Source organism: Eurytemora carolleeae, unplaced genomic scaffold (genome assembly GCF_000591075.1).
Source record: "Eurytemora carolleeae unplaced genomic scaffold, Eaff_2.0 scaffold1060, whole genome shotgun sequence".
NCBI lineage: Eukaryota > Metazoa > Arthropoda > Copepoda > Calanoida > Temoridae > Eurytemora > Eurytemora carolleeae.
In genome coordinates this window covers 61,556-88,736 of record NW_019396964.1, presented here as the reverse complement: position 1 = coordinate 88,736, position 27,181 = coordinate 61,556, and the positions used below count along the sequence as shown (strand labels likewise).

General features: G+C 30.5%; 2 protein-coding genes and 1 long non-coding RNA gene across 3 annotated transcripts in view; all 3 read right to left on the bottom strand.

Annotated features, from left to right (window-relative positions):
* LOC111710572 (protein MLP1 homolog) overlaps nucleotides 1-9,581 on the bottom strand; it is a 35,183-nt gene extending 25,602 nt beyond the window's left edge. Inside the window, exons 1-10 of the mRNA XM_023484680.1 lie at nucleotides 9,559-9,581; nucleotides 8,871-8,966; nucleotides 6,985-7,028; nucleotides 6,600-6,746; nucleotides 5,198-5,282; nucleotides 4,511-4,584; nucleotides 3,798-3,903; nucleotides 3,041-3,123; nucleotides 801-915; nucleotides 182-340 (exon numbers count right to left, since the gene is read on the bottom strand). Of these exons, the coding sequence (XP_023340448.1) occupies nucleotides 182-340; nucleotides 801-915; nucleotides 3,041-3,123; nucleotides 3,798-3,903; nucleotides 4,511-4,584; nucleotides 5,198-5,282; nucleotides 6,600-6,739 (762 nt within the window). The 5' untranslated portion in view covers nucleotides 6,740-6,746; nucleotides 6,985-7,028; nucleotides 8,871-8,966; nucleotides 9,559-9,581. The remainder of the gene's footprint in view (nucleotides 1-181; nucleotides 341-800; nucleotides 916-3,040; nucleotides 3,124-3,797; nucleotides 3,904-4,510; nucleotides 4,585-5,197; nucleotides 5,283-6,599; nucleotides 6,747-6,984; nucleotides 7,029-8,870; nucleotides 8,967-9,558) is intronic.
* A 1,662-nt stretch (nucleotides 9,582-11,243) lies between these two features.
* The window catches only part of LOC111710577 (ELKS/Rab6-interacting/CAST family member 1), a 69,854-nt gene continuing 53,916 nt past the window's right edge, over nucleotides 11,244-27,181 (bottom strand). Inside the window, exons 29-39 of the mRNA XM_023484685.1 lie at nucleotides 23,881-23,943; nucleotides 23,202-23,292; nucleotides 22,757-22,819; nucleotides 22,326-22,388; nucleotides 21,631-21,777; nucleotides 20,747-20,857; nucleotides 18,035-18,157; nucleotides 17,351-17,409; nucleotides 12,844-12,922; nucleotides 11,992-12,036; nucleotides 11,244-11,261 (exon numbers count right to left, since the gene is read on the bottom strand). Of these exons, the coding sequence (XP_023340453.1) occupies nucleotides 11,244-11,261; nucleotides 11,992-12,036; nucleotides 12,844-12,922; nucleotides 17,351-17,409; nucleotides 18,035-18,157; nucleotides 20,747-20,857; nucleotides 21,631-21,777; nucleotides 22,326-22,388; nucleotides 22,757-22,819; nucleotides 23,202-23,292; nucleotides 23,881-23,943 (862 nt within the window). The remainder of the gene's footprint in view (nucleotides 11,262-11,991; nucleotides 12,037-12,843; nucleotides 12,923-17,350; nucleotides 17,410-18,034; nucleotides 18,158-20,746; nucleotides 20,858-21,630; nucleotides 21,778-22,325; nucleotides 22,389-22,756; nucleotides 22,820-23,201; nucleotides 23,293-23,880; nucleotides 23,944-27,181) is intronic.
* On the bottom strand, nucleotides 13,411-15,833 carry LOC111710573 (uncharacterized). The gene is made up of 4 exons (XR_002767082.1): nucleotides 15,712-15,833; nucleotides 14,254-14,328; nucleotides 14,063-14,137; nucleotides 13,411-13,464 (listed from the first exon to the last, which is right to left on the bottom strand). It is a non-coding gene; the product is annotated as an uncharacterized LOC111710573 (long non-coding RNA).

Genomic DNA, 27,181 nt, shown 5'->3' with positions numbered 1-27,181 from the left:
CAATATTTATGCAATATTAATGCAATATTTAAGCAATATTTATGCAATATTTATGCAATATTTATGCAATATTTATGACTCTAGTTCTAGCTCTAATTCCTCTAGTTTTGATTTTATGCAAGTATTAGAAGAACAAACTGATTTGTTTACATATTTAGAATTGTCCATATTTAGTTCTGACCTGATTAAACATAGCAATATCCTTGTTGAGGTTGGATGAGGTTGAGTCTGACATCTTGAGCGCATGTTTGAGGTCAGCCTCCAGCTGGTCCATCTTCGTCCTCCAGCTGGTTCTCTCAGAGTCTAGCTTATCCGACCTCATCTTCTCCTTATCCCTCATCTAGTTAGTTAGTTAGTTAGTTAGTTAATTAATTAGTTATTTTGTTAGTTAGTTAGTTAATTAGTTAGTTAATTAGTTAGTTAATTAGTTAGTTAATCAGTTAGTTAGTTAGTTAGTTGTCTAGTTAGTTAGTTAGTTATTTAGTTAATTAGTTAGTTAGTATGTTAGTTAGTTAGTTAGTTAGTTAGTTAGTTAGTTAGTTAGTTAGTTAGTTAGTTAGTTAGTAAGTTAGCTAGCTCAGTAAGAACCATAGCATTATTGAACAGTAAAACTATACTGTTAAAGTTGAGGTATGAATTAAAAAATCCAAATAAAATTAAACACATCGATTGTGCATTGCTCTAAGACCAATTTTACGCAATTAACTGATTGTAAAGATAATGATAAGACATTTATCTGAAAACCAACAACACTGAAAGATTGATGTCGTCTTCCTGTTTATCGTTTTTCATGAGTTTACCTGCGTTAGATTTTCTACTTCCACTTCAAGATTCTTGATTTTTTCATTCAATTTCTTGATTTGTTTCTCCCGACTCTCTAATACACCTCGGTCAGGGGTCAGGGTGGTTTCCTCCCTAAATATATCTTAAATAAATATTTTAAGTAGACGACATATCCTTTTCTATTTTTTAGTTTTGTGGGACGCACTGTACGATCTGAAAAAAAACATATGTTTCTAAATTTCATCCTTCAATTAATTTCTAAAAGAAAATTTAAAATCCTAGTTTTAAAAAAGTAAATGAACAATTTAAATTTTGTTTTCCCTGAATATTAAATACAATGGTGTAAACCATGAACCTCCATATCTTACTCCGTTGTAAGGTCGTCTTTGACCAAGATTTTCTCCGTTGGCCAAACCCAACATTTCCGAGCTCCGGCAGAATTTTAAACAACCTTCTCGTGCAGCGATCACGTTTTAAAACAGTAAAAGCTTTAAAATTTTTTGATTTGCAGTGAACAACAAATCTTTGTAACCAAACTTGGTGTCCTTGGGGTGTAGGAGATAAAGAAACTATTGAAAAAGTGCAAAAAAGGGCAGTTTCAATGGTTTCAGAACTCACTGGCTCATCGTATACTGAAAAACTAATAGAACTCAATTTACAATCCCTTGAAAATCGAAGACTTCACTATGATTTAATTGAAACCTATATAATTATTCATGGTGTTAATAATGTTAATAAATGTACTTGGTTTTCAATGTTAGCAGATACATCCAATAGGATTACAAGAATGTCAGAAAATCCTCTCTCACTTAGTGCCAAATTTTGTAAAACCGATATTCGTAAACATTTTTTTAGCCAAAGAGTTGTTTTTTACATGGAATGATTTACCCTGTGATATAAAAACTGCACCAACGTTAAATACTTTTAAATCCAGAAATTAAAAATATGTAAAAAATTTCTAATCTAGTTTATTTTATTGGGACAAAAAGAACCAAAAAAAGATTACTTTAAAAGAAAACAAAAAGGCCAAATAAGAAAAAAAATAATCTAAGAAAAAATTTTAAAAAAACATGTCGAAAAAAAATGTCAAGGGAGAGAAAAAATAAAAACTCTACCAAAAAAAAGAAATAAATGTCCCTTATTTTTAATCTTGATTCACTGGATATTCGTAATCATTGAATATAATATACTCTCTATATTAATGTGATATATACAAGCATATAAATATCATGACAATAATCGGAAATTTTCTTATATACTCCGCCAGAAGTTCTGAAAATAATCCTAACATAAACATAAACTGTCATTTATTTTTCAAAAGTTTAAATGTTTTATTCCTCATCATTAGAAACCTCCATTTAATCTACTTGCACTTACTAGTAAGATATTTAAAAACCCATTATTATTCATAACCATATATGTCAACGATTTATAAAAATATTTCATTATTTAAATGTAATTTTTTTAGGTTGGAAATATATCTGTATTGGAGTATTGTCGACTACGTTAGTAGAGAGAAATCGAATTTTGGTGAGCAGACTCCCCGGGACGATAACCTAGGCCCCGAACTCCCCGAGGAAAACCTCTTGATATTCATAGACGCCCAGGGATCAACCCTGTATGGGAAATCGCCCATTTGTTAAAGACCTTAGCTCCACAAATGGATTTTAACATTTTGAAAATTAAATACAAAGCACTGCAGTTTTCTATACAAATATTAGAATTGAGTCTTTGCAACAGACTTGAATTTTCAAATCAATATATCTTTGCAACCTGATGGTGTACATCTGTCATACTTTAAATTACGATGATTTGATCTTTACAGAATTCATAGTTTGAAATAAAAGATACACAGGTTGCAAGATATAGAAAATCAAAGTTTGCGGCAAAAATGTAATTCCTTTAAAAGACAACTCTCTCTCTGCATGAATAAACTAGATCACACACAACTAAGGAAATGGGGTCGGCACGGGCACATTTGAATTTCCGAGCCGGGCCAACTTTTCCAGTCCTAGATTGTACTGTATCGCCCGTACATCGGGTAAATAAAGCAGGCACTCAATAGGACTAGCCGGTGCAACAAGGTTGACACGGTGAGACTTTAGGTTGAATTTACGTTTACTAAAGGATGAGAGGTGCGTGTAGGTCAAATATGCTTGTGATATGCCGGGTTCTGTAAAAAGTCAGGCCGCGCCATCAAAGTTAAAACTGAGCCGGCCCAGGATGGGTCGGGCTGGTGCTTGCTGCGTGAATTTACCTTAATCTTCTATTCTCCTCATTTGCTCGTTTTAATTCTGATTCTGTTAGATTCAGATCTTGTTGGAAGGACAGCAACATATCCTAAACATTATTACTTACATTAACTTATTACATTACTTAACGTCCTCTGGGACAATTATGTAAAATAATAAATATTCAAGAAAAAATTCGCGCATTTTCTTCTCAAACGACGATAAAATTGTGAACTTCTACTTTTTCGGACAAATTAAAATGATACTCAACTACGGGTTCCTTCGACCAATTTTGTCTACAAAACAACAAAATTGGTTAAGGGAATCCTCGGTAAAGTAATTGGTGCGGAATTCATTGTTATTTTTATATTCATGATTCGCTGTTAACTTTTAACTTGTTCCTTTCTTTGCCAAATAATTTTCAAAAGACTAGATATAAGACAGAAGAGTTAATTAGACATAGTGATTGTGATATATACAAGCTTCTGGAAGTATTATTGGGTAACCCTGTATGTTATTAATTTTGCATTTTGTTCTGCATAGTTGCAATGAATTGCTTCTTTGAGTAAACATGAAAGTTGCCATAAAGTTGACATAAAGTTATTTTTATTTTAAAAAGCAAAAACGAAAGGCAATTAGAAGAGGATTTACAATTTTTAAAAACAGAAAACAAAGTTACTTTCCTCATGTTGTAGATCCGGCAGGCAACGCTTTATATATTGATTTAACGCGTAATTACTTCGGCAGTCACTTTAAAGGTTTAATCTATCTATCTAATTATACCTGACTCTTCTCCAGCTGTCTCACCAGCTGATCTCTTTCGTTAGTAAGTTGGGAGATTTCTACTTGAAGTTTATCTAGATCAGATTCTGTCGTCTTCGTCTTTGAACTAAATAATAGAATTAAATATTAGACAGTATGAAAGGGGGGTTATAAATATGGTTAAATAATTTGTTACACGACAAAACTTCATTGTAAGGTGATCGATTTTTTTTTAGATGTCATGTGCCCTAAAAACAAAAGTTGTTGCCGAATTTCAGGCTGATAGATCTAATAAGCGTGACCGCAATTGACATTTAGCATTTCAAAAACCCATAAAGGTCACTAATCAAAAAAAAATTAAACATTTTCATAATACATCGAAATTGGTAAAGCGTCTGGAGCAGGCTAATACTGTTTTTTGTTTTAATATTTTCAAAATTGTTTATATATGGTCAAATTTGTTTAATTATCAACAACTTAATACGATTTCACGATTTCTGAATTCAGTATTTCAAGACGAATCTTTGGTACCCAAATCGTTGTATTTTGAAGAAATTATTTTTTTCGCTTGCATTCGTGAATTATTCAACCTTAAATTTCATAAAAACCGGTTGGCAATTTCAACCTGCGAACAAATTGTCTTTTCTAAAAAATCGCATAGCAATAAAACTAGTTCATTTTCACGGAAAATCTCCAAAATGTCTGAAAACAATGCATGTATTTCCAATTATTACCTGTAATCTGTTGAATATTTATCCTTCTCTAACCTAAGATGTCTTAATTCAGCTTCATTTTGCTCTAGACGATCCTAAACATCATCAGTTTAAGGGACTGCTAGCTAAATGTTAACTGACCTTCTGTGCTAAGATCATAATGCCCGATTTGAAAACTGTGTCTGATCAGGTATGAATTAGATCTTAATGTTTAAACTTATTATTAAACACTTTTCAACCTTACATCTTCCAAATCATTGAGCAGATAAAGGTTGCAAGGGAACCGAATTGTAAACCAGGTATTGCTCAATTAATTTTGTGAAATGGGTCAGTATTCTTTGCACATTTCATGTTCATGTTCATTGGATTATTTAAAGTCATACATTGAGTCTGAAAGTCGTCTTCCTATTCCAATGTTTACTGGGTCCGACTGTATGTGTAAAAGATCTAAACAGATCTAAACATTTGCCGCATATCTCAAATTTTTTCATGGTTATGCCTTTGCGACCTTTTTTTTACAGATTGTTAATTCTACTAAAAAGAAATAGAAAAATTAAGAATAAAATTTTTAGATGAATTTTATCAATTTTTCTATCAATAACTGTTTTTGTTTTTTGTTCTCTGATATATTTTTGCTAATCTTTACGATTTGTTTTTTATTTATTTCATTAATAAATTGATTGATTGATTGATTATAATCACACTAACCTGAACTCTGGTTAATTCTCGTTTAGCCTGTTCTGCTTCTGATTTGCACTTAGCTTCGTTCTCGTATGCATTATCCAGAAGAGATCTTAATTAAAACATTATCTATTTATATATCTATATAAAGGAGTAATCTCTTTTTCTCTGTTTGATTGTTTGTTTGTCCGATCATCACATAGGAACCCCCTAAACCGATTTGCCTCGTATTTTGATTGGGAAATCAGGAAAGCCACGGTAATGTTTCTTAGCTTGGTTTTGAGATTCTAAGTTGAGTGGATCGACTTTTATCGGGAAATATAGTTAAAATCATAATTTACAAAAAAGCGCGGGTAATCGGTGGGATTAACTATGACTCCCCTGTGCATCGCTGGGTTCCCAAACTAGTGATGTTATAAAGTTGTAATCTCTGTTTGTTTTTATGTTTGTATATCAGGAACCCCTGGACTGATTTGTCTGGTTCCTAACTATACCTGGAGTGTTCTATCTGGTTCCTAACTATACCTGGAGTGTTCTAGGTGGTTTATAACTAAACCTGTAGTGTTCTAGCTGGTTCCTAATAATTATATCCAGAGTGATCTAGCTGGTTCCTAACTATACCTGGAGGTTCTAGCTGGTTCCTATCAATACCTGGAGTTTTCTAGCTGGTTCCTAATTATACCTGGAGTGTTCTAGCTGGTTCCTAATTATACCTGGATTGTTCTAGCTGGTTCCTAACAATACCTGGAGTGTTCTAGCTGGTTCCTAATTATACCTGGAGTATTCTAGCTGGTTCCTAATTTTAACTGGAGTGTTCTAGCTGGTTCCTAATTATATCTGGAGTGTTCTAGCTGGCTCCTAACTATACCTGGAGTGTTCTAGCTGGTTCCTAACAATACCTGGAGTTTTTTAGCTGGTTCCTAATTATACCTGGAGTATTCTAGCTGGTTCCTAACTATACCTGGAGTATTCTAGCTGGTTCTTAACTATACCTGGAGTGTTCAAGCTGGCTCCTAACTATACCTGGAGTGTTCTAGGTGGTTTATAACTATACCTGGAGTGTTCTAGCTGGTTTCTAATAATTATATCTGGAGTGCTCTAGCTGGTTCCTAACTATACCTTGAGTGTTCTAGCTGGTTCCTAATTATATCTGGAGTGCTCTAGCTGGTTCCTAACTATACCTGGAGTATTCTAGCTGGTTCTTAACTATACCTGGAGTGTTCTAGCTGGTTCCTAACTATACCTGGAGTGTTCTATCTGGTTCTTAACTATACCTGGAGTATTCTAGCTGGTTCCTAATTATACCTGGAGTATTCTAGCTGGTTCCTAACTATACCTGGAGTGTTCTAGCTGGTTCCTTACTATACCTGGAGTGTTTTAGCTGATTCCTAACTATACCTGGAGTGTTCTATCTGGTTCCTAACTATACCTGGAGTGTTCTAGCTGGTTCCTGTATTTCCTGGCATCAACTTCTAACCGCTCATTCTCTTCTACGAGAGTTTTAAGTTCAATGTTTGATTTGTCCAGACGCTGATGCAGATCCTCCAGTTGTCGAGTACTGCTACCCATATCAACTCTATTCATTTAAATATTTTTATAAAATCTTGATTACATATGTATTCTTTCTTCAATTTATTAATTAGTTAATCATATCTCAAACTTTAAACATAATCTTTGTTATGAAATTTCAGTAATTTGTGGTCTTTCCTTTTTTTCCAATTTTATGAATTCTATAATACTAGATAGCGGATCTACTAGATCCGGTTGTCTCGGATCCAGATCCTAATTTTCAGAATAAAAAATATTTAAGATTCCTGTCTCTCTCCCTTTCTCCTCTCTTGTCCTCTCCAAGCTGAACCTGGAAAAAATAAAATAAAGTTAAGTTTGTAATTTTAAAACTCATCTTTAATACTCAACTTTCCTAAAGAAAGTAAGAAATAGTTCAAATCACTTTGAGTTCATCTAAAGAGTGTCCCAATAAACATGGAAATTGAAAATATCGATATCTGCTTTTCACCTTTTCGTATTTGTCTAAGTAACATTTGGTATTGGTAACATTTCGTATAGGTAACATTTCGCATAGGTAACATTTCGTATAGTACACTTTGCCTAGGTAACATTTCGTACGGTACACTTTGTCTAGGTAACATTTCGTATTCGTAACATTTCGCATAGATAACATTTCGCATAAGAAACATTTCGCATAGATAATATTTCGCATTGGTAACATTTCGCATCTAGGTAACATTTCGCATAGGTAAGATATGCATAGGTAACATTTTCATAGGTAACATTTTGCATAGGTAACATTTCACATAGGTAACATTTTGCATAGGTAACATTTTGTATAGGTAACATTTCGCATAGATACCATTTTGTATAGGTAACATTTCATACAGGTAATTTTTCGTATAAAGTTATCAATCCAACAATGAAGAGAGGTTGCAAAGAAATCTATGAACCATGATAAAGAAAATCCACCCAATTACAGCATGTAATCAAAACCGTGTCTCTCGACTTCCTACTCGTCAAAGTAAATATGACTTAATTGATCACAATTATCATAAAGACTGTCAACTATTGGATCTGTGCGTAATATGGATAGTAAATCAGTTAAAACAAATATAAGTTCAAACATTTTATTAAAAAGCTAATATTTGAAGTTTTTTAAAACATTTATACGAAAAATTACCATCGGTGTTGCCATACAAAATGTTACCTATACAAGATGCTACTATACAAAATGTTACTATACAAAATGTTACTGATTCTCTAATTCATAGCAAGGACGATCTCTAAGTCGTCATTTAATTCCCATGTTTATTGAGACACCCTGTCTATAAAATGTTAGTGCTGAGTGTAGTTTGTAAAAACTTTAAAACTCTCCTCATCTCAAGGTTTCAATTTATTTTTTCTAAACAAAACTATTCTATCGTCGTCGATTTTAGAAAAAGAGAAGAAATAGGTAATTTTTGAAAAAGAGAACAATAGGTAATTTATGAAAAAGAGAACAATAGGTAATTTATGAAAAAGAGAACAATAGGTAATTTATGAAAAAGAGAACAAATAGGTAATTTATGAAAAGAGAACAATAGGTAATTTATGAAAAAGAGAACAATAGGTAATTTATGAAAAAGAGAAGAAATAGGTAATTTATGAAAAAGAGAACAATAGGTAATTTATGAAAAAGAGAACAATAGGTAATTTATGAAAAAGAGAACAATAGGTAATTTATGAAAAAGAGAACAAATAGGTAATTTATGAAAAAGAGAACAATAGGTAATTTATGATAAAGAGAACAATAGGTAATTTATGAAAAAGAGAACAAATAGGTAATTTATGAGAAAATGATTTTTTCTCTCCCCTTTGAAATATTAAGAATTATGCATACAACTGCTATGGTTTATAACTATGGTAAAGAGTTATCATAAGTATTAAAAAAAGATGATTACTCAAGGTAAGGCACTGAAATTATTATTTCATGCTTCATTATATATTTCTCACAATTTATGAGAAATATCTATTGAATCCTGATTAATCTCTATTAGGATGATAATGAATGTTTAAATAATCGTTAAAGTCCTGAGGAATTGCTTTCAAGATAAAGTTAATAAAAATCAAAAAAAAAATCGTGAAACATCTATAACAAGACGGAATTGAATGTACGAAACCCCTATCAACTAGTGAGATATCTCTAAACCTGATATTGAAGTTTCTCCACCTCTCGAACCAGCTTCTTTATCTCTAGTTCATTCCTCTCCTTATCCTGCTTACTCTGCTCGTACTGGTACTGTACCTAAACAGTTTAAAAAATTAAATTATTGTTTACATATTTCTTGACTATATAGGCTGCATACAAATACACAGACAGACAAGCTAAATATATAAATAGGGAAGCGAATCAGAATAAAAATGTAGTGTTAGAACTTTGAAATATTCTCTAACTGACATTCTGAACAAATTAAACTGGGAGAATTTGAATAAAGATTGAAAAGTTAAAAGGAAAACTTTTCAATTTGTTCTCTAAAGCTGTAACAAAAAGAAAGGAAAGAAAAATACAGGGGAACTTAGAGAGTTAAGAGGGAAGAAGATAACAGAAAAGAAAAAAGAGAAGAAATAAGGAAGATAAAGTTTAGAATGAGCATACAAAAGAAAAAACACAAATAAATGATATAACAGGGGAAATTTTTTAAAAAGATGAAAACAAATTAGAAAAGTATAATCGAGTATAAAACAAATAAAAAAACACAATTTCGAATGAAAAAGACAATTCACAGAAATGGTATAGATTCTCCTAAAATCTATCTCTTCAAAGGAACTGCCTGCATTGAACAAACCTTGTTTAGTTTCTCCACTATTCTATCTAATTAAAGGGATAGTTAACGAACCTTGTTTAGTTTCTCCTGTATTCTATCTAATTAAAGGGACAGTTAACCAACCTTGTTTAGTTTCTCCTGTATTCTATCTAATTAAAGGGACAGTTAACCAACCTTGTTTAGTTTCTCCTGTATTCTATCTAGTTAAAGGGACAGTTAACCAACCTTGTTTAGTTTCTCCTGTAATCTATCTAATTAAAGGGACAGTTAACTAACCTTGTTTAGTTTCTCCTGTGATCTATCTAATTAAAGGGACAGTTAACCAACCTTGTTTAGTTTCTCCTGTATTCTATCTAGTTAAAGGGACAGTTAACCAACCTTGTTTAGTTTCTCCTGTAATCTATCTAATTAAAGGGACAGTTAACCAACCTTGTTTAGTTTCTCCTGTAATCTATCTAATTAAAGGGACAGTTAACCAACCTTGTTTAGTTTCTCCTGTAATCTATCTAATTAAAGGGACAGTTAACCAACCTTGTTTAGTTTCTCCTGTAATCTATCTANAAGTCGGAAAATCACTAATTCATTCTTGCAAGCGAATTAATAATTAATCAAATTAATCCTAGAAATTTCTAAAAAGTTTTGTAATTAATAAATTTTGTGAACTTTTTACATAAGAATATAAAAATATTTGGAAAAATATAAAATTTGACTTTTTTTTAAATTTGGAAATCAGCTTACCACCCACCATGACCAGAGGTCCTTAGGCTTGATGCCAATTTTTTCCAATAGTCCAAAAAAAACTAAATAAAATTTCTTAATATGTTCAAAAATTAAATTAAATTTCATGTGGTACTACATTTTTTTAACTTATTCTTTATTCAGATTTGAAAAGAATTTGAAAAAAAATTGAAAAATTTCAGGTTAAATAACAATCCAAAAATCTTCTTTTTTCTATTTTAAGGTTTTGGTAGGTTTTGCGTTTTAACTTGCTCAATTTTTAAAAATTTTAAAGATTGTTTTTCAAATTTATAAAAATGAAATAACATGAAGTAAACTATTTTTAGTTAATTTTTTTGGGCTATCGGAAAAGATTATCAATTTTAAAGGCTTTGACATTTTAAAAGAGATGCTGAGCTTATCAAATACTTCCCAAACACGCTTTTATTTTTATAAACATTTAAAGTAGAACCACTGTAAGGCGTTTTGGAAAAAAATGTTTAGGACACCGTTTTTTATTTTAAATCTTTTTTGGAAAATAAGTTTTTGTTTTCTATACGAAATGAAATTAAAATGATTCTAATAATCTTGTTTTTAAAAGCATGCAATGAAAAAAGGTGCAAAAATATTAGTGATTTTAGAAAATCATCAAAATTCAGAAATTTACTTTTCCCTTCTTATTAAAAATATTATTTTGTTTGCTATTTTTAAAGGAATAATGTATGGGATTGTTTAGCATTGCATAGCTAAGGAAATGTTAACCCTATCAGGATTAAGGTATTTTTGCCTCATATAGAATGGGAGGGGNAATTGAGAATTTTCAAAAGGAATCATGAGTTTTTGCCACAAGCTTTAATTTTCTAATCCCTTCATTTGTGTAACCTAATGGTGTTCATCTTTGATATTTCAAACTTAGATTATTTGATCTAACAGAATTCATAGTTTGAAATATCTCCGGTCTACTCCATTGGATTGCAATGATATAGGGATTATTAAATCAGAGCTAAGACTCCTTTGTTCCCACTGTGAAGTTTAAAAAGTTAAGAAGTTTCAGCGATCTAGTGAAAGGCGTTCATAAGTTACAATAAAAAAACCACAGGGGGCTTGGAACTCGCCCTCTAATGTCGTGATAGGGTTAAACAAAATAATAAGATGGTTTAGATTGATGATTTCCTTAAGAAGGCTGATATATGTGTCCTATGTTTATGTCCAGTATTTAGAATGAAATGTTACAAATGGCGATCATGTGTTTTGTGCGAACTTCACTGTAGATTTAACAGTTTGATAGATATTTATATCAAACTCATTCAGATATATATCTTATTCAATTATTAGACAATTAGACATTTCTAACAATAAATCATTAGATATATAACAAGAAATCGTTTGATATTTTTTAATAATAAACCATTATATATATATCTAACAATAAATCATTAGATTTATCTAACAATAAATAATTCGATATATCTGACTATGCATTAGTATATATCAATTTTTAAAATATTGCATGGTTGCGTCGTTAATGCATTTCTCGTTTAAACTGACTGAATGGATAATTTAAGCGTAACTTTTAGATAAAACGAAATTTTTTTTATAAAATGCGGCAAATTATTATTTTATCCGGCTGAAATAATTTTAAAATGATTTGAATCCATTTTCTATCGATTAAAGGAGTTACATGAGTTATCGCAAACAGTCCATTTAAATAAGATTTTTTTGCAAATAGTCTCTTAAACAAAGATTTATTTTTTTTGCAAACACACACAAAATTTGAATTAAACATACTGGACTTGATGCACCCCACGACTTCAAGAAAATTTTCATGATTTCCTGACAACATTGCATTATTTTTAACATTTTCGGCTACAGGGGCAGTTGTATTATTTCAATAGATGGTATTGATCGATTCTCAGCAATACCCTTAACAGCTTTGTCTGATCAAGTATGAATTAGATATCAATGTTTTTAGCTTTTAAAACTAAATATTTTTTATTGTGGTTTCTCTACAAATGTGATTTTTTCATTTCTTTACTGCAGGAAAGCAAAAGAATTAGTAGAAATATAAACGTTTAGCCCAAAAAACTTCAATATCTTCCCATGTATTAATTAGATTAAGGTTTTATGGGTACCGTTGTGAATCGGGCATTGCAATCTTTGCATGGAGGGTCAGACCCTTTAATGAATTTTAGAATATTAAACAAATAAAAAATTTAAATAAAAGAAGTTTTATAAACTTTTAAAATAAATATTTGTATTCTTTTTGTACAGAGTGTCCCACGAAACATGACAGTAGCAAGACGACTTGAGAGTTGTCTTTTATCTTTGAATGTACTTGCGAAACTTAAACTTATTCGTCAAACTGCTTTAACATGTATGATAATTCTAACCACAACATCCTTCTATAGTCCTGGCATTTCCAAAAAGTGTTCTGCCTCTGCCTCAATATTACCTGAGAATTTCAGTTTCTTTTTTATTAACAAAAACTAAATTGTCGAAGTCTGAACGGATTAATATCTCCGATAATAATAAAAGCACATTTAGGAATTAAACTAAGACAAAGACGAACTAAAAGTCGTCATGCTACTGTCATGTTTCGTGGAACACCCTGTATGTAATAAATGATTTTTTTAAACTTACTTTCTCCATTTCAACTTGGATCTTTTCACTTTCATAAAGACACTTGCTCTTGGTGGTTTCAGATCTATCCAACTCGTTTCTAAACATGAAAAGAGGAATTAGAAAATTTAGTGCGCTTCATGCCACTGATCAATTCTGCACATTATTGAAATGCTAAGCAATACAGATTTGTTGTACAATCATACCTTTAGACTTTGGAATAGGAATGAATTCTTGTAGCTATTATAAAGAAAATTGCTTTACCACTGAGTCTGCAAGACACTTAAATTGTCTATATAGTCCTTATATCTTTGCAACATGATGATGTACTTCTTTGACATTTCAAACATAGATTATACGATATTACAGAATTTATAGATTGAAATATCTATCTAAGGTCTACCACATTGTGTTGCAAAGATATAGGGATACGAAAATGAGATTTTGAGGCAAAGACTTAATTATTCTTTTTTTACACTTAGACCCTTAAAACTGTGGAATAGGAAGACGATATTTCATGCTCACTGGCCTTTAGAAGCATACATATAGCCATGCAATCCTTTCATATTCCATAGTTGTATGTGTTCCACTGTGGTTCTCTCCCTCAAGCTTCTGCAGGGTATCCTCGGCATTCATCACATCCTGAAAATATTTTAAAAGTTATTTTTATACGTTTCTAAGTTTAAGAGAAACCCCATAGGAGGGGGGGGGGGGCGGGACACCCACCCTAATCGTGATAAGGTTAAAGGTTAAAACATTTATTTAAATTTCATTTTTAACTTGAAAAGGTTTATCAGAAAAGCCTGTAAGCTATATTTAAACTAGTCCAGCTTTTTTCTTACGAGCTAACTGTGATGTTTTGTCACTCAATAAAGTAAAATGTTACGTTTTATTAACGTTTAAAGGCAAAATTGCACGTGTTGTCACGATTTATGTCACAAAGTTACCTTTTTACATTATATATATGAAAATGTCACGTTTTGTCACGTTTTACAGCAAAAAGGTTAAGTTTCATCATGTAAGAATGCAAAATGTAGCACTTGGTCATATTTTTTTAAAAATGATACGTTTTGTCATGATTAATTAGCAAAATGTCTCGTTTTGTAACACATCTCACGTCACGTTCTAGGGCCAAATGTTACGTTGTTTCACATTCAAAATGTCAAGTTTTAAACGTTACGCAGCAAAATGTCACGTTTTTAATGCATCATAATACGTTTCTTTACATTAAAAAGTGTACCTGTTCAGACTGATTATATTTATCCCTCCAAGCTTCTAGCTCCTGTTCTAGTCGCTGAAGTTCACTCTCATGTACCTGGAATAATAATAATATAATAATAATATTAATAATAATAATAATAATAATAATAATAATAATAATAATAATAATAATAATAACAATAATAATAATAATAATAATAACATTTCGACCTTTTTACATGAATTAGCTCGATCTATCTGCACTTGAGACTTTTGTAGATCAATTTGAGCCTTCTCTAGATCCACCTAAAACAATTACATGTACAGAAACATGTCAAAATATGTAAAATTTCATATTTCAAAATAATTTACTCCACTATAAATCATTTACAATGTTTTATTTTTTTTAGATTACTTGTTTCATTCTAGAAATTCAGAAATAACCTTTAAGTTAAATCCTATATTCTCAAAATTAATCTAAATCATCGAGCTGAAAACGGGAGAACACATGTAATATAACAAAGAGCTGAAAAAAAATATATCATAGGACTAAAAGCAGAAAAAATAAAATAAAGGACTAAAAACAGAAAACATGAAATATAGGAGTATAAACAGAAAATATATAACATAGGACTAAAACAAAAATAAACAATATATAACTAAAAACAGAAAATATAAAATAAAGGACTAAAAACAGAAAATATAAAATATAGGAGTATAAACAGAAAATATAAAATATAGGACATATAAAACATTGAATTAAAGCCAGGAAAACACATAACTGTAAAAGAAAAAAGAAAAAAACTAAGTTAGTCACACAGTGAACATGTAAAAAAGTATTTAAAAAATTTAATACAGAAAATACAAAAAATTGAATCACTAAAGTCACAAAAAAAAGAAATAAAATCTCAAAGCAAAGAACTGAAAATAAGAGATAAACAACTAACATGTTGAATACTATTATAAACGTACATTGCTAGCATAGGTCATGACTAAAATATTAAAAGTATATGTGCAAAATAGACTTTCTTTTTTTCAGCTCTCTGTTTTGATCTGAGAGAATAAATAGTTTTCTTATTCAGGTGTCTGGTTCAGACAAAAGATAAGTTTAAGCTTGAACACACGACAAGGACAAAACAATAGTGTCTTTAAAAAAGGTTTTCTTTTTTCATCATTAAAATAAATTCATCATTAATATAATACTGACTGTAAGAATATCTGCCCATGATTTCTATGAACACTGTACAAATAACTTTTGTACAACTAGCTGTACAACTAGTGTACAGCTAGTGTACAGCTAGTATACAACTAGTGTACAACTAGTTCATCACTAGTTTACCACTTTTGTACAACTAGTGTAGAATTAGTATACAAATACTGCACAACTAGTGTACAACTAGTGTACAACTAGTGTAAAGCTATTGTACAACTAGTGTACAACTAGTGAACAACTAGTGTACAACTAGTGTACAACTAGTGTACAACTATATACAACTAGTTTACAACTAGTGTACAACTAGTGTACAAGTAGTGTACAACTAGTGTACAACTAGTGTACAACTAGTGTACAACTAGTGTACAACTAGTGCACAACTAATGCAGAGATAGTGCACAATTAGTGAACACCTATTGTACAACTAGTGTACAACTAGTGTACAGCTAGTGTACAGTGTACTGTATGCTTCTCACCTCTGCCTTTGCTAATGATGATTGTATGTACTGTATCTCCTGTTTAGCCTGATTGTAACGTTCTTTATACTTCTCAGAGTCAGAGAGGGCCTGAATTACACAGCTCAGATTGCTTTACACCACAAGACATACTTTTTTTAATCTTTTTCTTTTTTGTGTAAGGAATAATTTCTTTTTTGCAATGTTATAAACATTCAAAGAATTCAGGTTTAAATTTTTTTATTTTTTTATTGAAAATATGTCTGGTGCTGCTCTTGGTTGTCTTGTTCATTAGCAATTGTTAGTGTCTTTGTGTGTGAGCCATGTTTTTCGGTTTAATGATATTTGAAGTAAAGAAAATCCAAGATCCATTAAAAAATCCCCCCCGGTTGTTATATTCAACAGATATTTCTTATTAGGTTTTCATGTAATATTTATGTAAAATGAAAAAAGGAAATCTGTATAGTGTATATTCTTTAGAAGCATACATATAGCCATGCAATCCTTTCATATTCCATAGTTGTATGTGTTCCACTGTATAGTGTATATTCTTAAAAAAGATTTGACCTTGATTTTTACATCCCTATATCTTTGCAACACAATATTGTAGACCTTAGAAATTTAAACAATGACTTTTGTTAGATATAATAATAAAAGTTTACAATTTCAAAGGTTTACACCATCAGGTTACGAGGATATAGGGATCAGAAAATTTGGGTTTATTGGAAAATCTAAGTTTTAATGGAATAAACAAATGGATTATCAAGTACAGTAGGTGGCAAGAGAGAAATAGATTATCAAGTACAATTGGTGGCAACAGAGAAATAGACAAATTATACCCGACGTCAGAAGTATCAAATATAACAAGGAGAACGAAATTGTCTCACATTAATTGAAATGTTTTCTAAGATTAAATAAAAAAGTGTAAATCTATTTGGCAATAACCAACAGAAATTGGATTTGAAAGGTTTTAGAAGGAAAAACGAAATGGGTTTCTAATAAAATAACTTTATTAATTAGAAATTCTGTTTTAAGAAATTAGAATATTAAAACTGAATATCGAGCAATTGATAAAAAAATCGAAAAAAATCTTTAACAATATAATTGATCTATATCTGAGTATATCAATAACGAAGATATCATCTTTTGAATTTATTAATAGATCACCTACAAAAAATTTCCTTACTAAACGTTTCCTTACTAAACGTTTCCTTACTAAACGTTTTCATACTGAAAGTTTCCTTACTGTTTCCTGTTTCCTGTCACAAAATATTCCCTACAAAACGTTCATTACAAAATCTTTCTTTACAAAAAATATATTTTTTTGGCTACCTTTTGAAAGAAATCGTTTTGTAGCAGGAAAAGATTTTTAGCAGGAAACGCTTGGTGGCAGGAAACGTTATTCGGCGGGAAACAATTTGTAGTATGAAACGTTTGGTTGCAGGAAACGTTTGGTGACAGGAAAAATTTTGAGTAGAAAACATTTAGTAAAGACACGTTCTGTGAGAAAATATTCAGTAAGGAAACGTTCATTAAGAAAAGGTACAGAAGTACAGAATTGCAGAACGTAGCTCAGCTGATTCCTTCAAAAGTTTCTAACTCTAGTCTACTTATGTATTTTTGATAAAAATGAAAATTATAACAATATTTACTACTTTACCTCAGAGTTTCAATTTCTTTTTTATGCCTCGCTTCCTGGGCTGTTAAGTTCTCTACATCCTAAAATATAATTACTATAGATTTGTGTAAAAATTATAGAAATTATAGAAGAACCCTTATGTCAGACAACAACATAATTTTCATTTTTATCCTATATTAGTTACATTCTTTATTGTAATTTACAAATATTTATATTTTGCTACAGTCTTCGTTTTCTATATCAATACAATGAAGACGACTTGTTAACAGCATGGATAAGCATAAAGATGGAAACGAAGAGGTTGTTAACTAAAAAAGCGTTGCTTTGTATTTTTGTAAACTTTATTGTATTGATTTAAATGCCGACCTATGTATTAACCCTAATTAAGCCAAACATCAAAAGAATTCTTCAAATGTCGTATTCTTCACTTTCTGATAATATGGTGTGTTGCAGATAATTAGTTTTTTAATTAAATGATTATATGGAGCTCTTTAAAACAGTTTCCGCATGTTCATGGCTATTGATTTATTTTCGCAAAAATTGAGATTAACGTAAAACAGTATAAAATACATTGAAAATTTTTTTTGATGTATGGCTCTTTTAGGGTTTAACTGTTCTTATACAGAGTTTGAGTTAAATTTTTAATCTTTAACATTTTACAAATTATTTTGTGATAATTTACAGTAATCTGCATTTGTTTTTTACCGTCAAAGATCTCTCTAGTTTCTCGCGGGCTTTTTCAGTTTCAATTTTAGCTCGACTGATGTCTTCAGTCAGTTTCTCTTCATTGTCAACATACTTGGCCATCCGCCCAGCAAACCGCTCAACCTGAAGTGTACAAAGTTAAAACTTCGGATATGTCGTCGTTTTCTAATCTCTTTTATGAGTTTACTCGACAGGAATTATTGAACCCGGAAATTCAAAACTCTGGATATGTCGTCGTTTTGTAATCTATTTTATGAGTTTACTAGATGGGAAATATTGAACCCTTTAAAGTCAAAACTACGGATATGTCGTTGTTTTCTAATCTCTTTTATGAGTTTACTCGATAGGAAATATTGAACCCGCAAATTGTCAAAACTCCGGATATATCGTCATTTTCTAATCTCTTTTATGAGTTTACTTGATAGGAAATATTGAACCCGCAAAGTTAAAACTCCCGATAAGTCGTCGTTTTCTATTCTCTTTTATGAGTTTACTCGATGGGAAATAATGAACCTGGCATAACCGCAGGCTCAATTTCCCGCCATAATGTGGCTCATCCACTCCGGACTAACCAGAGTGAGCAGCATTAACTTTTGGTATATAATTCAACAATGTTTTACCTTACGGATTGCTTATACTATACTTTTTCATATAAAATGCATGAGTTGAAAAAAAAAGTTTTTTTTTAAAAAGCAAACCAATTATGTTTAATTGGTCAAATTGTGTTTAAAAGTCACAGCTTTCTGGAATGTTGACTTAACTGTTATCCATGTGCATTTGATGGACAGTGACAAAGGATGAAACTTTAATGAAAACCTGAAACTTGTTCAATATGACGATCCAAACGTTTGGTTTTGTGCCTTTAAAATAGAATTAACTGGATTAACCGGCTAATATGACTAACAAAGAGAGAAGATTATAGCTACAAGGAATCTTGAATGTCAAAAAAAAAAGATTGAGCAAGATATGTGCAGTCGTTTCTAAAGACATAACTCTGAAGGATAAGAACTGATATAATAAATGATTTGAAATGCAGGCTGAATGGACTGTAAGTGTGACCATGTATGCAGAGAGGGCCATGTCTGACATACAACCCTACCCTTAAAATCTTTGGAGGATCATTGAGTGTAGAGATCTTCGTGTGTTTATCTCTGAAGTTGGGTTTAAATTGCTGTAAAACCGATAGGCCACTCTACATTTTAAAATAACGCTTACAGTTTATTTAACAAACCACGCCGCAAGTGTTTAAGCTTGTCTTTGCATTGCAAATTGTTTCCTAGAGTACACATTAAACCAACTGTAGATCTGTTGTCCAAACAACGTAATTTTTTTATTGCTTTGCTTTTTAACCAATACCCAAGTAACAATTTTGCGGAAAATCTGCGGAAATTCCTAGGAATTATTCCTGGGAATCCACGGAAATTCCCAGGAAAATCTTTCACAGAAAAATCTTGTGAAAATGTCGACAGCTATTCTGAGCAATTTCTCGTAACCCATTCCGAGGAACCAGGTTCTAGGTATTTCTTGTAACCCATTCCGAGGAAATTCTCATAACTCTATCCAAGGAATTTCTTGTAACCAATTCCAGGGAATTTCTTGTTACCAATTCTGCAGAAAAACCGGAGAAAATGTCGACAAACTTTGTGGAAATTCTTGGGAATTTCCAGCAAAAAATTCTTCAGAACCAATTCCTGTGAATTTCCTGGGAACTATTCCCAAGATTTTTTCAAGAGTTTCCCAGGAATATCTTGAAATTTTCTCAGAATAATTTAAGTGAATTATTGGTTATAAAAATTCTTTTTTATGTATGCATCCATTTTTCAGCAATTGGTCATTAATCTAAATTTTCCTTCATACAATATATGAGACATAAAATTTTGACCTGTAGATTCTACTAAATAAATTTAATGTTACTAAAAGAGATTTTATTAACATTTCAAATCTGCAATTTGAAACAAATCAAAGTAACGAGTCAGCTCACTCAACACAGAGAGCAAACACTTCATATTAAACTACTTGAAAGGATTTATGTTCAAAGCTCAAATAGTTTCAATATAAATGTATGTTTATAAAACATACTGAAATAGTTATCACAAGTTTTAAAAGTTCAGGTGTAAAACTTTATTTTACACCTGAACTTTTAAAACTTTCAAGGGTTTTTACGAATAGGTGGTATCGTTTGAAAATTTGAAAAAATATCATAAAAGCAAACTTTTATAGTAAACAACTTTAGGATATTGTAAACTTGAAAGTTGAAAATCTATTCCCATCTTTAGAAGAGCGCCCTTATTTCAGTAGAAGTAAAAATTTCCGTTTTCTGCTTAGCGCTGATTAACATGTTGAGTCATATTTAATTGGATGATGAGATACATAGGTGTTACTGTTGCTGCAATTTCTGTTGATTCTGAATCGTCAACATGTATACATGACTGAACCCTGATTGGATTAGAGGCTACGGAAAATATTGAAACAAGGCATACTATAGTGAGCCAGTGGGATAGTTATAATATTCCTATTTTAGGGCGGGTACTGTAAAACGTCTGGCCAGTGGCCACATTATAAAAGTTGAAGCTGGGCCCACATAGAATCGGTGCGGGGCAGTACTTGCCGCAAGTCACTATTGGCTCTATGGCCGGTACAAGGGGTTGGTCCAGTACAAACTCAAATTGACCCTAGACCACTCTGAAAAGTGAGAGGGTTTGATAATCCTACCTCAGCTTCAAGACTTGCAGTCTCAGATTTATATTTCTCAAGCTCTCCATAAACTTTTCTTAACTCCATCTGGGTTTTGTCATGCTTGTCATACAGCTTCTCTAACTCAACCTAGATACATAGATAGATATATAGATTAATATATATATACATCACGGTTAGCCGTAGTACATTTGAATTTCTGAGCCGGGTCAACCTTTCCGGTCCCAGTTTGTACTGTATCGCACGGACATTGGGTAGATAAATCAGACACTCAGGACTAGCCGGTGCATCAAGGATGACAGAATCAGACTTTAGGTTGAATTTACATTAACTAAAGGGTCAGAGGTGCGTGACATATAAATAATGAAAAAATATCAAATATTTAACTATTTACTGGATTGTATCTACAAGTTTGTTAATATAAATGTGTGTACAGGTTCCTTAAAAAAAGTGTAGTATGTGTCCTCAAGTCTTGAACCATAGATTAACAAATAACATCACACAAGTTCTGACTTCTGTACTAGTGGTCTGTGAAATATCCTTAGTTTAATTTTGCATTCTATCTTCTTAACTTCTGAAATGAACTGCATCAATCTAAATAGATTAGGATGCATTGTAATGCATTCGGGTTGGACTATATTAACACAAGGCAATCGACATAAGCTGAATCTACATTTCTAAAAGAAAACTTATGCTTTTAAAAAAAATATATTTATTTATAAGATTTATTTTCCAAGAAGAAGAAAATATAGAAGAAAACTCTGAAAGATCTTATTCTTAATTAGGAATTTTAAATTCAAGAATACTTTTTAAAAATATATTTTAATAAACCAAGAAAAAAAAATTGTCTTGTGACAGGTTAAATGCACAAATAGAAATTGTATTGAATAACTATAATTTACCTGTAGTCTTGCAACCTCTTCTTGAGATTTATCTAGACCACCCTGAGCCTTGGTGTGCTGCAAGGAGACGCGTTCCAGCTCATACTGGAGTTTGTCATTCTCACCCTGCACCTTCTCCTTCTCTTGGTGAACCTTTCTCAGCTCAACCTGATAAAATAGGTTTATCATTCACATCCTGTACCTTCTCTTAGTAAATTTTTCTCAGCTGAACCTGATATAATAGGTTTAACATTCTTACCCTAAACCTTCTCCTAGTAAACCTTTCTCAGCTCAACCTGATAAATATAGGTTTATCATTCACACCCTGAACCTTCTCTTAGTAAATTTTTCTCAGCTCAACCTGATATGATAGTTTTATCCTTCTTGCTCTAAACCTTCTCCTAGTCAACCTTTCTCAGCTGAACCTGATATGATAGTTTTATCCTTCTTACTCTGAACCTTCTCCTAGTCAACCTTTCTCAGCTAAACCTGATATATATAGGTTTATCATTCTTACTCTGAACCTTATCCTACCATGTTGCAGAGAGTTCATCTGAATTATAATGTTTCCAATAAATAGATAAATATATGCCAATATACTATAAAAATATTAATAATAACTATAAGAATAATCTGAATAGATAACTATATGCCAATATACTATAAAAATATTAATAATAACTATAAGAATAATCTGAATATTGATAGAATATTACCTGTGTTTTATCAAACCTCTCCCGAACCATCTCAAGATCGAAATGAGCTCTCTCCAGATCGTCCTGTAAATAATCAAACTTGTTAAAAATATTTCAACAATTTTTTTAAATCTAAAAAATTTGAAAATTTTTTCTGAAGTTATTTTGTTCCTTTTATCAAAGACACAAAAAACTAAAAACTTTTCAACTTTTTAAAAAGTTTTGTCTGTAGAAAATCATAAGCGAAGGAATTTTCCTTTCAACCAATGAGAGAACAAATAATTTGCAGATATTCAAAATTAAGAGACCAAGCAGATTCTACCTAAAATTCAAAAGTATCCTCTGTGGATATCAAATCAAGCTAATGGGTAACTAACGCAAAAGTTCTCAGGTTGTGAAGAGAATGAGGCAGGTAATCAGTTTTTTTTTAATGTCAATAAAATAATATTTACCTTCAACCCAACTTCCATATCCTTGGTTTTAGCCAGCTCCAGGGATGTTTTATCATACATGTCCTAAACATGCAAAATTTCTGCACAAATTGCATCACTGAAACTTTTGCGAATAAGGATTGCAATTACAAAAATATTGCAAAATTGAAAATATACATTAATAACCAGAACACTCTGAAATACGAAGAAGACTTCAAAAATCAAGTTATAACTTTAAAAAGTGCAATGATCTTGATACACAGCAATTGTACAGTGTAAGTTAGTGATTAATCAGCGTTTTTGCTAAGCCATTTTCTTTGAAACAGGATCAAGATCACCAAATTATTGCTAAATTGCTGTTTTTCTATTCCATTGTTATTACCGTAGCAAAGTTTTATAAAAATGCTATTTTATTCAGAGATTGAATTTATAAAAAAAGGGCAAACATATATAGATTAATTATTACCTGTAGTCCATTAAACTCCTCCATCAGTTTCTTATGATCATCTTTATGTTTACTTGACAGAATGTTAGTCTTTTCCAACTCCATAGTCAATCTAAAAAATCAATCAATCAATAAATCAATTTAATCAATCAATCAATAAATCAACCAATTAACCAATTTAATCAATAAATCAATCAACAACCTGATCAATCAATTTTAAAATCGTCTTTGTGTTTACTTCAGAGAATATTAGTATTTTCCAACTCCCTAGTCAATTTAATCAATCAATCAATAAACCAATCAACTAATCAGTTAATTATTTGAATTATTAATTGATTAATCACAGTTTATCTATTTACATACACAAAATTAAATTTAAATGAAACAAATCGATTAATCAATCAACTATTAATGTAATCAACAAAGAAATGTTTAAAAACATGAGAATCATTTTATCAATGTTTTATGAATGAAATCAATCATATCAATCAAATCATTTAAATTAAACAAATCAATCGAATCAATCAATTTAATCAAATCAATCAAATCAATCGAATCATTCAAATCAATCAAATCAATCAAATCAATCAAATCAATCAAATCAATAAAATCAATAAAATCAATAAAATCAATAAAATCAATTAAATCAATCAAACCAATCAAACCAATTAAATCAATCAAATCAATCAAATCAACTTACCTTTCATGATCTGTTTGTGTATTGTCCAGTTTACTCTGGAGTCTATATAGGTCACCCTGGCACCTAAATATTTATCTTTTCATTTATTAATCCCTTCATTTATGTATTTCCTTTCATTTATGTATTCCCTTTAATTTATGTATTTATCATTTAATAGATTGTTTCATTTATTAATCTTTTCATTTATGTATTCATCCTTTCATTTATTTATTTATCCTATTATTTATTTATTTATTCTTTCATTTATTTATTTATCCTTCAATAGATTGTTTCATTTATTCATTCTTTCATTTATTCATCCTTATTTTCATTTATGTATTCATCTTTTCATTTATTTATTCAATCTTTCATTTATGTATAGATCCTTTCATTTATTTATTCAATCTTTCATTTATATATTCATCCTTTCATTTATTTATTCATCTTTTCATTTCTTTATTCACCCTTTAATAGATTGTTTCATTTATTCATCCTTTCATTTCTTTATTCACCCTTTAATAGATTGTTTCATTTATTCATCCTTTCATTTTTTTATTCATATTTTCATTTATCTATTCATCCTCTCATTTATTTATTCATTCTTTCATTTATTTATTCTTCCTTTCATTTATTTATTCCCTTTCATTTATGTATTCATCCTTTAATAGATTGTTTCATTTACTCATCTTTTCATTTATTTATTCATCCTTTCATTTTTTTATTCATTCTTTCATTTATTTATTCATCCTTCAATAGATTGTTTAATTAATGCATCCTTTCATTAATTTATTCATCCTTCTTATATATTATTTCTTTTTTTTTCACTTGCCATTTATCATTCTTTCTTTCATTTATACTTTTTTTCATCCTTTTATTCTTTTATTATTTCTTTCTTTCATCCTTATAATCTTCTTTATATTAACTTATTCTTCCTTTCATTAATTTATTTATATTTCATACATTAAATTATCATTTTATTTGGTTATAATCCTTTCAGTTATTTAGCTCTTCATTTATTTATTCATTCATCCTTTCATTTTTTTTCATTTATTTATTCAAACTTTTATTCATTAATTTAACCTTTCACCCTTTCATCCTTTTGTCTTTTTTGTTTTTCATTCATTCTTTTGTCACTTCTCTTTATTTAATTTATCTATATATCTTTTCAATCATCTTGTAATTTTTTTATCCTTTCATCCTTTCGTCCTGTCATCCTTTCATTAATTAAATGAAAGTGGTTTTTAGGTTGAGAGTTAATTGAGTTAAACTTTATTTAAAACACACTTTAAACATTAGAAACCAATTAGTTTGATTTGATAAGTGTAATTAGTCTCGTGTTGAATGAATTAACTGACATGCAGAAATTAATTAAAATTAAAAATTACATTTCTAAAAAGCGTTTTAGATGTATTCGGATATTTGTTTCAAATTTATGTTCATGTTTAGGTTTCTTGTTTTTATTCATGTTCAAGTTCATGTTCATGTTCAAGTGCATGTTCATGCTCTTGTTCATGTTTATTCTTACGTTCATGTTCATGTTCTTGTTAATGTTCATCTTCATGTTCATGTTCATGTTCTTGTTCGTGTTCAAGTTCATGTTCATGCTCTAGAGTATGTTCATGTTCTTTTTCATGTTCATTGTTCATTTGTATCTTTATGATTATGTTCATATTCTTGTTCATGTTCATGTTCATGTTCATGTTCATGTTCATGTTCATGTTCATTTTCATGTTCATGTTCATGTTCATGTTCATGTTCATGTTCATGTTCATGTTTTCATCTTCATGTTCATGTTCTTGTTCTTGTTCTTGTTTATGTTTATGTTCATGTTCATGTTCATGTTCATGTTCATGTTCATGTTCATGTTCTTGTTCATGTTCATGTTCATCTTCATGTTCATGTTCTTGTTCTTGTTCTTGTTTATGTTTATGTTCATGTTCATGTTCATGTTCATGTTCATGTTCATGTTCATGTTCTTGTTCATGTTCATGTTCATGTACATGTTCTTGTTCTTGTTTATGTTTATGTTAATGTTCATGTTCATGTTCTTGTTCATGTTAATGTTCTTGTTCTTGTTCATGTACTACTTATTTGTTTGTTCATGTTATGTCCAATGTCAATAGCATGCTTTATAGAAAAAATGACCTGATTTGCTTTTGTACCTGCTCTTTTTTTGGCAAATTATGAATTTTGGAATTTTCGTTTATAAGATTTTATAACACATGTCTTGTAAGGCACACATCCGTTTATAATTTAAGTTAAGCATTTAAATGTAGTGTTCACGAAAAAAGAAAGGGTGTATAGATGCTTTGCGGCGAAAAATAATCGCTTTTGATCTCTATTTATCTTACTTCTATCTGTTGCGTCTAGAAGTAAGATTAGTAGCGATCAAAAGCGATTATTTTTCGCCGTAAGCCTAAACCCCCTTTTATTTTTCGCGAACACTCCCTTTAAGTAAAATCATAATATTTTGTTAAACAGCGCGCATATTTATTTCTTAGATAAAACGGAAAATTTTTGGTTTCATTCTGCCTTTTAACTTTGCAATTTTACCAGTGATTTTCTATTTGTTTTCTTAAAAAAGAAGGTTTGTACATTTTCATTAATAAAACATGATCAACATTAATAAATGTTTAAATTTAAGGTTGAGGACGACAACCTCTCAACAGTTTTTGTTCATCCCAGTATCCAGACAAATTAAGGACAAGTGTCAAATTGTTAATTTTTTGCAAGGATTATCCGGATTTTATATATGGTGTCTTTAAAAAGTTTCAAGTATGAACCGACATTTTGGACATTAAAATTATCTATTATAAAAAAACAATGAGTTTGTAAAGAATGTTTAAATTTATTAATCAAAAATATTATTAGTTTTCAGACAAATGCTGAACATTGTTCTATTTTGTACTGGAAAGATTTTAGGAGTTTAAAACAAAAAAAAACTAATTTTCCCCCCCCCCCCCGAAATACATTTATAGTTGCGCTCCTGTACATAGTTGTACAAAATATTATGATCTGTACGTTTGTAAGCGTGTACCTATGTACAACATCATTAAGATGTTCAGGAATACTCCGACTATGAAGTACAGTACAACTGTACAAAAAAAACACTCAAAGAAATGTCAAATTTATAAAATTTGATAAAAGTTTTCTTCCAAATCATAAAACAATTGATACTTAATCGGAGCATATAGCAGTGTTTACCCTCTACCCGATTTGGGTATTTTTGTCTAATATTAAAGGAGGTTGGGGGGTGGGGGGGGGAAGGGTGTTTTTTAAAACTTTTTCACAACTATAGTGCTAAAAGAGAATGCGGGAAAAG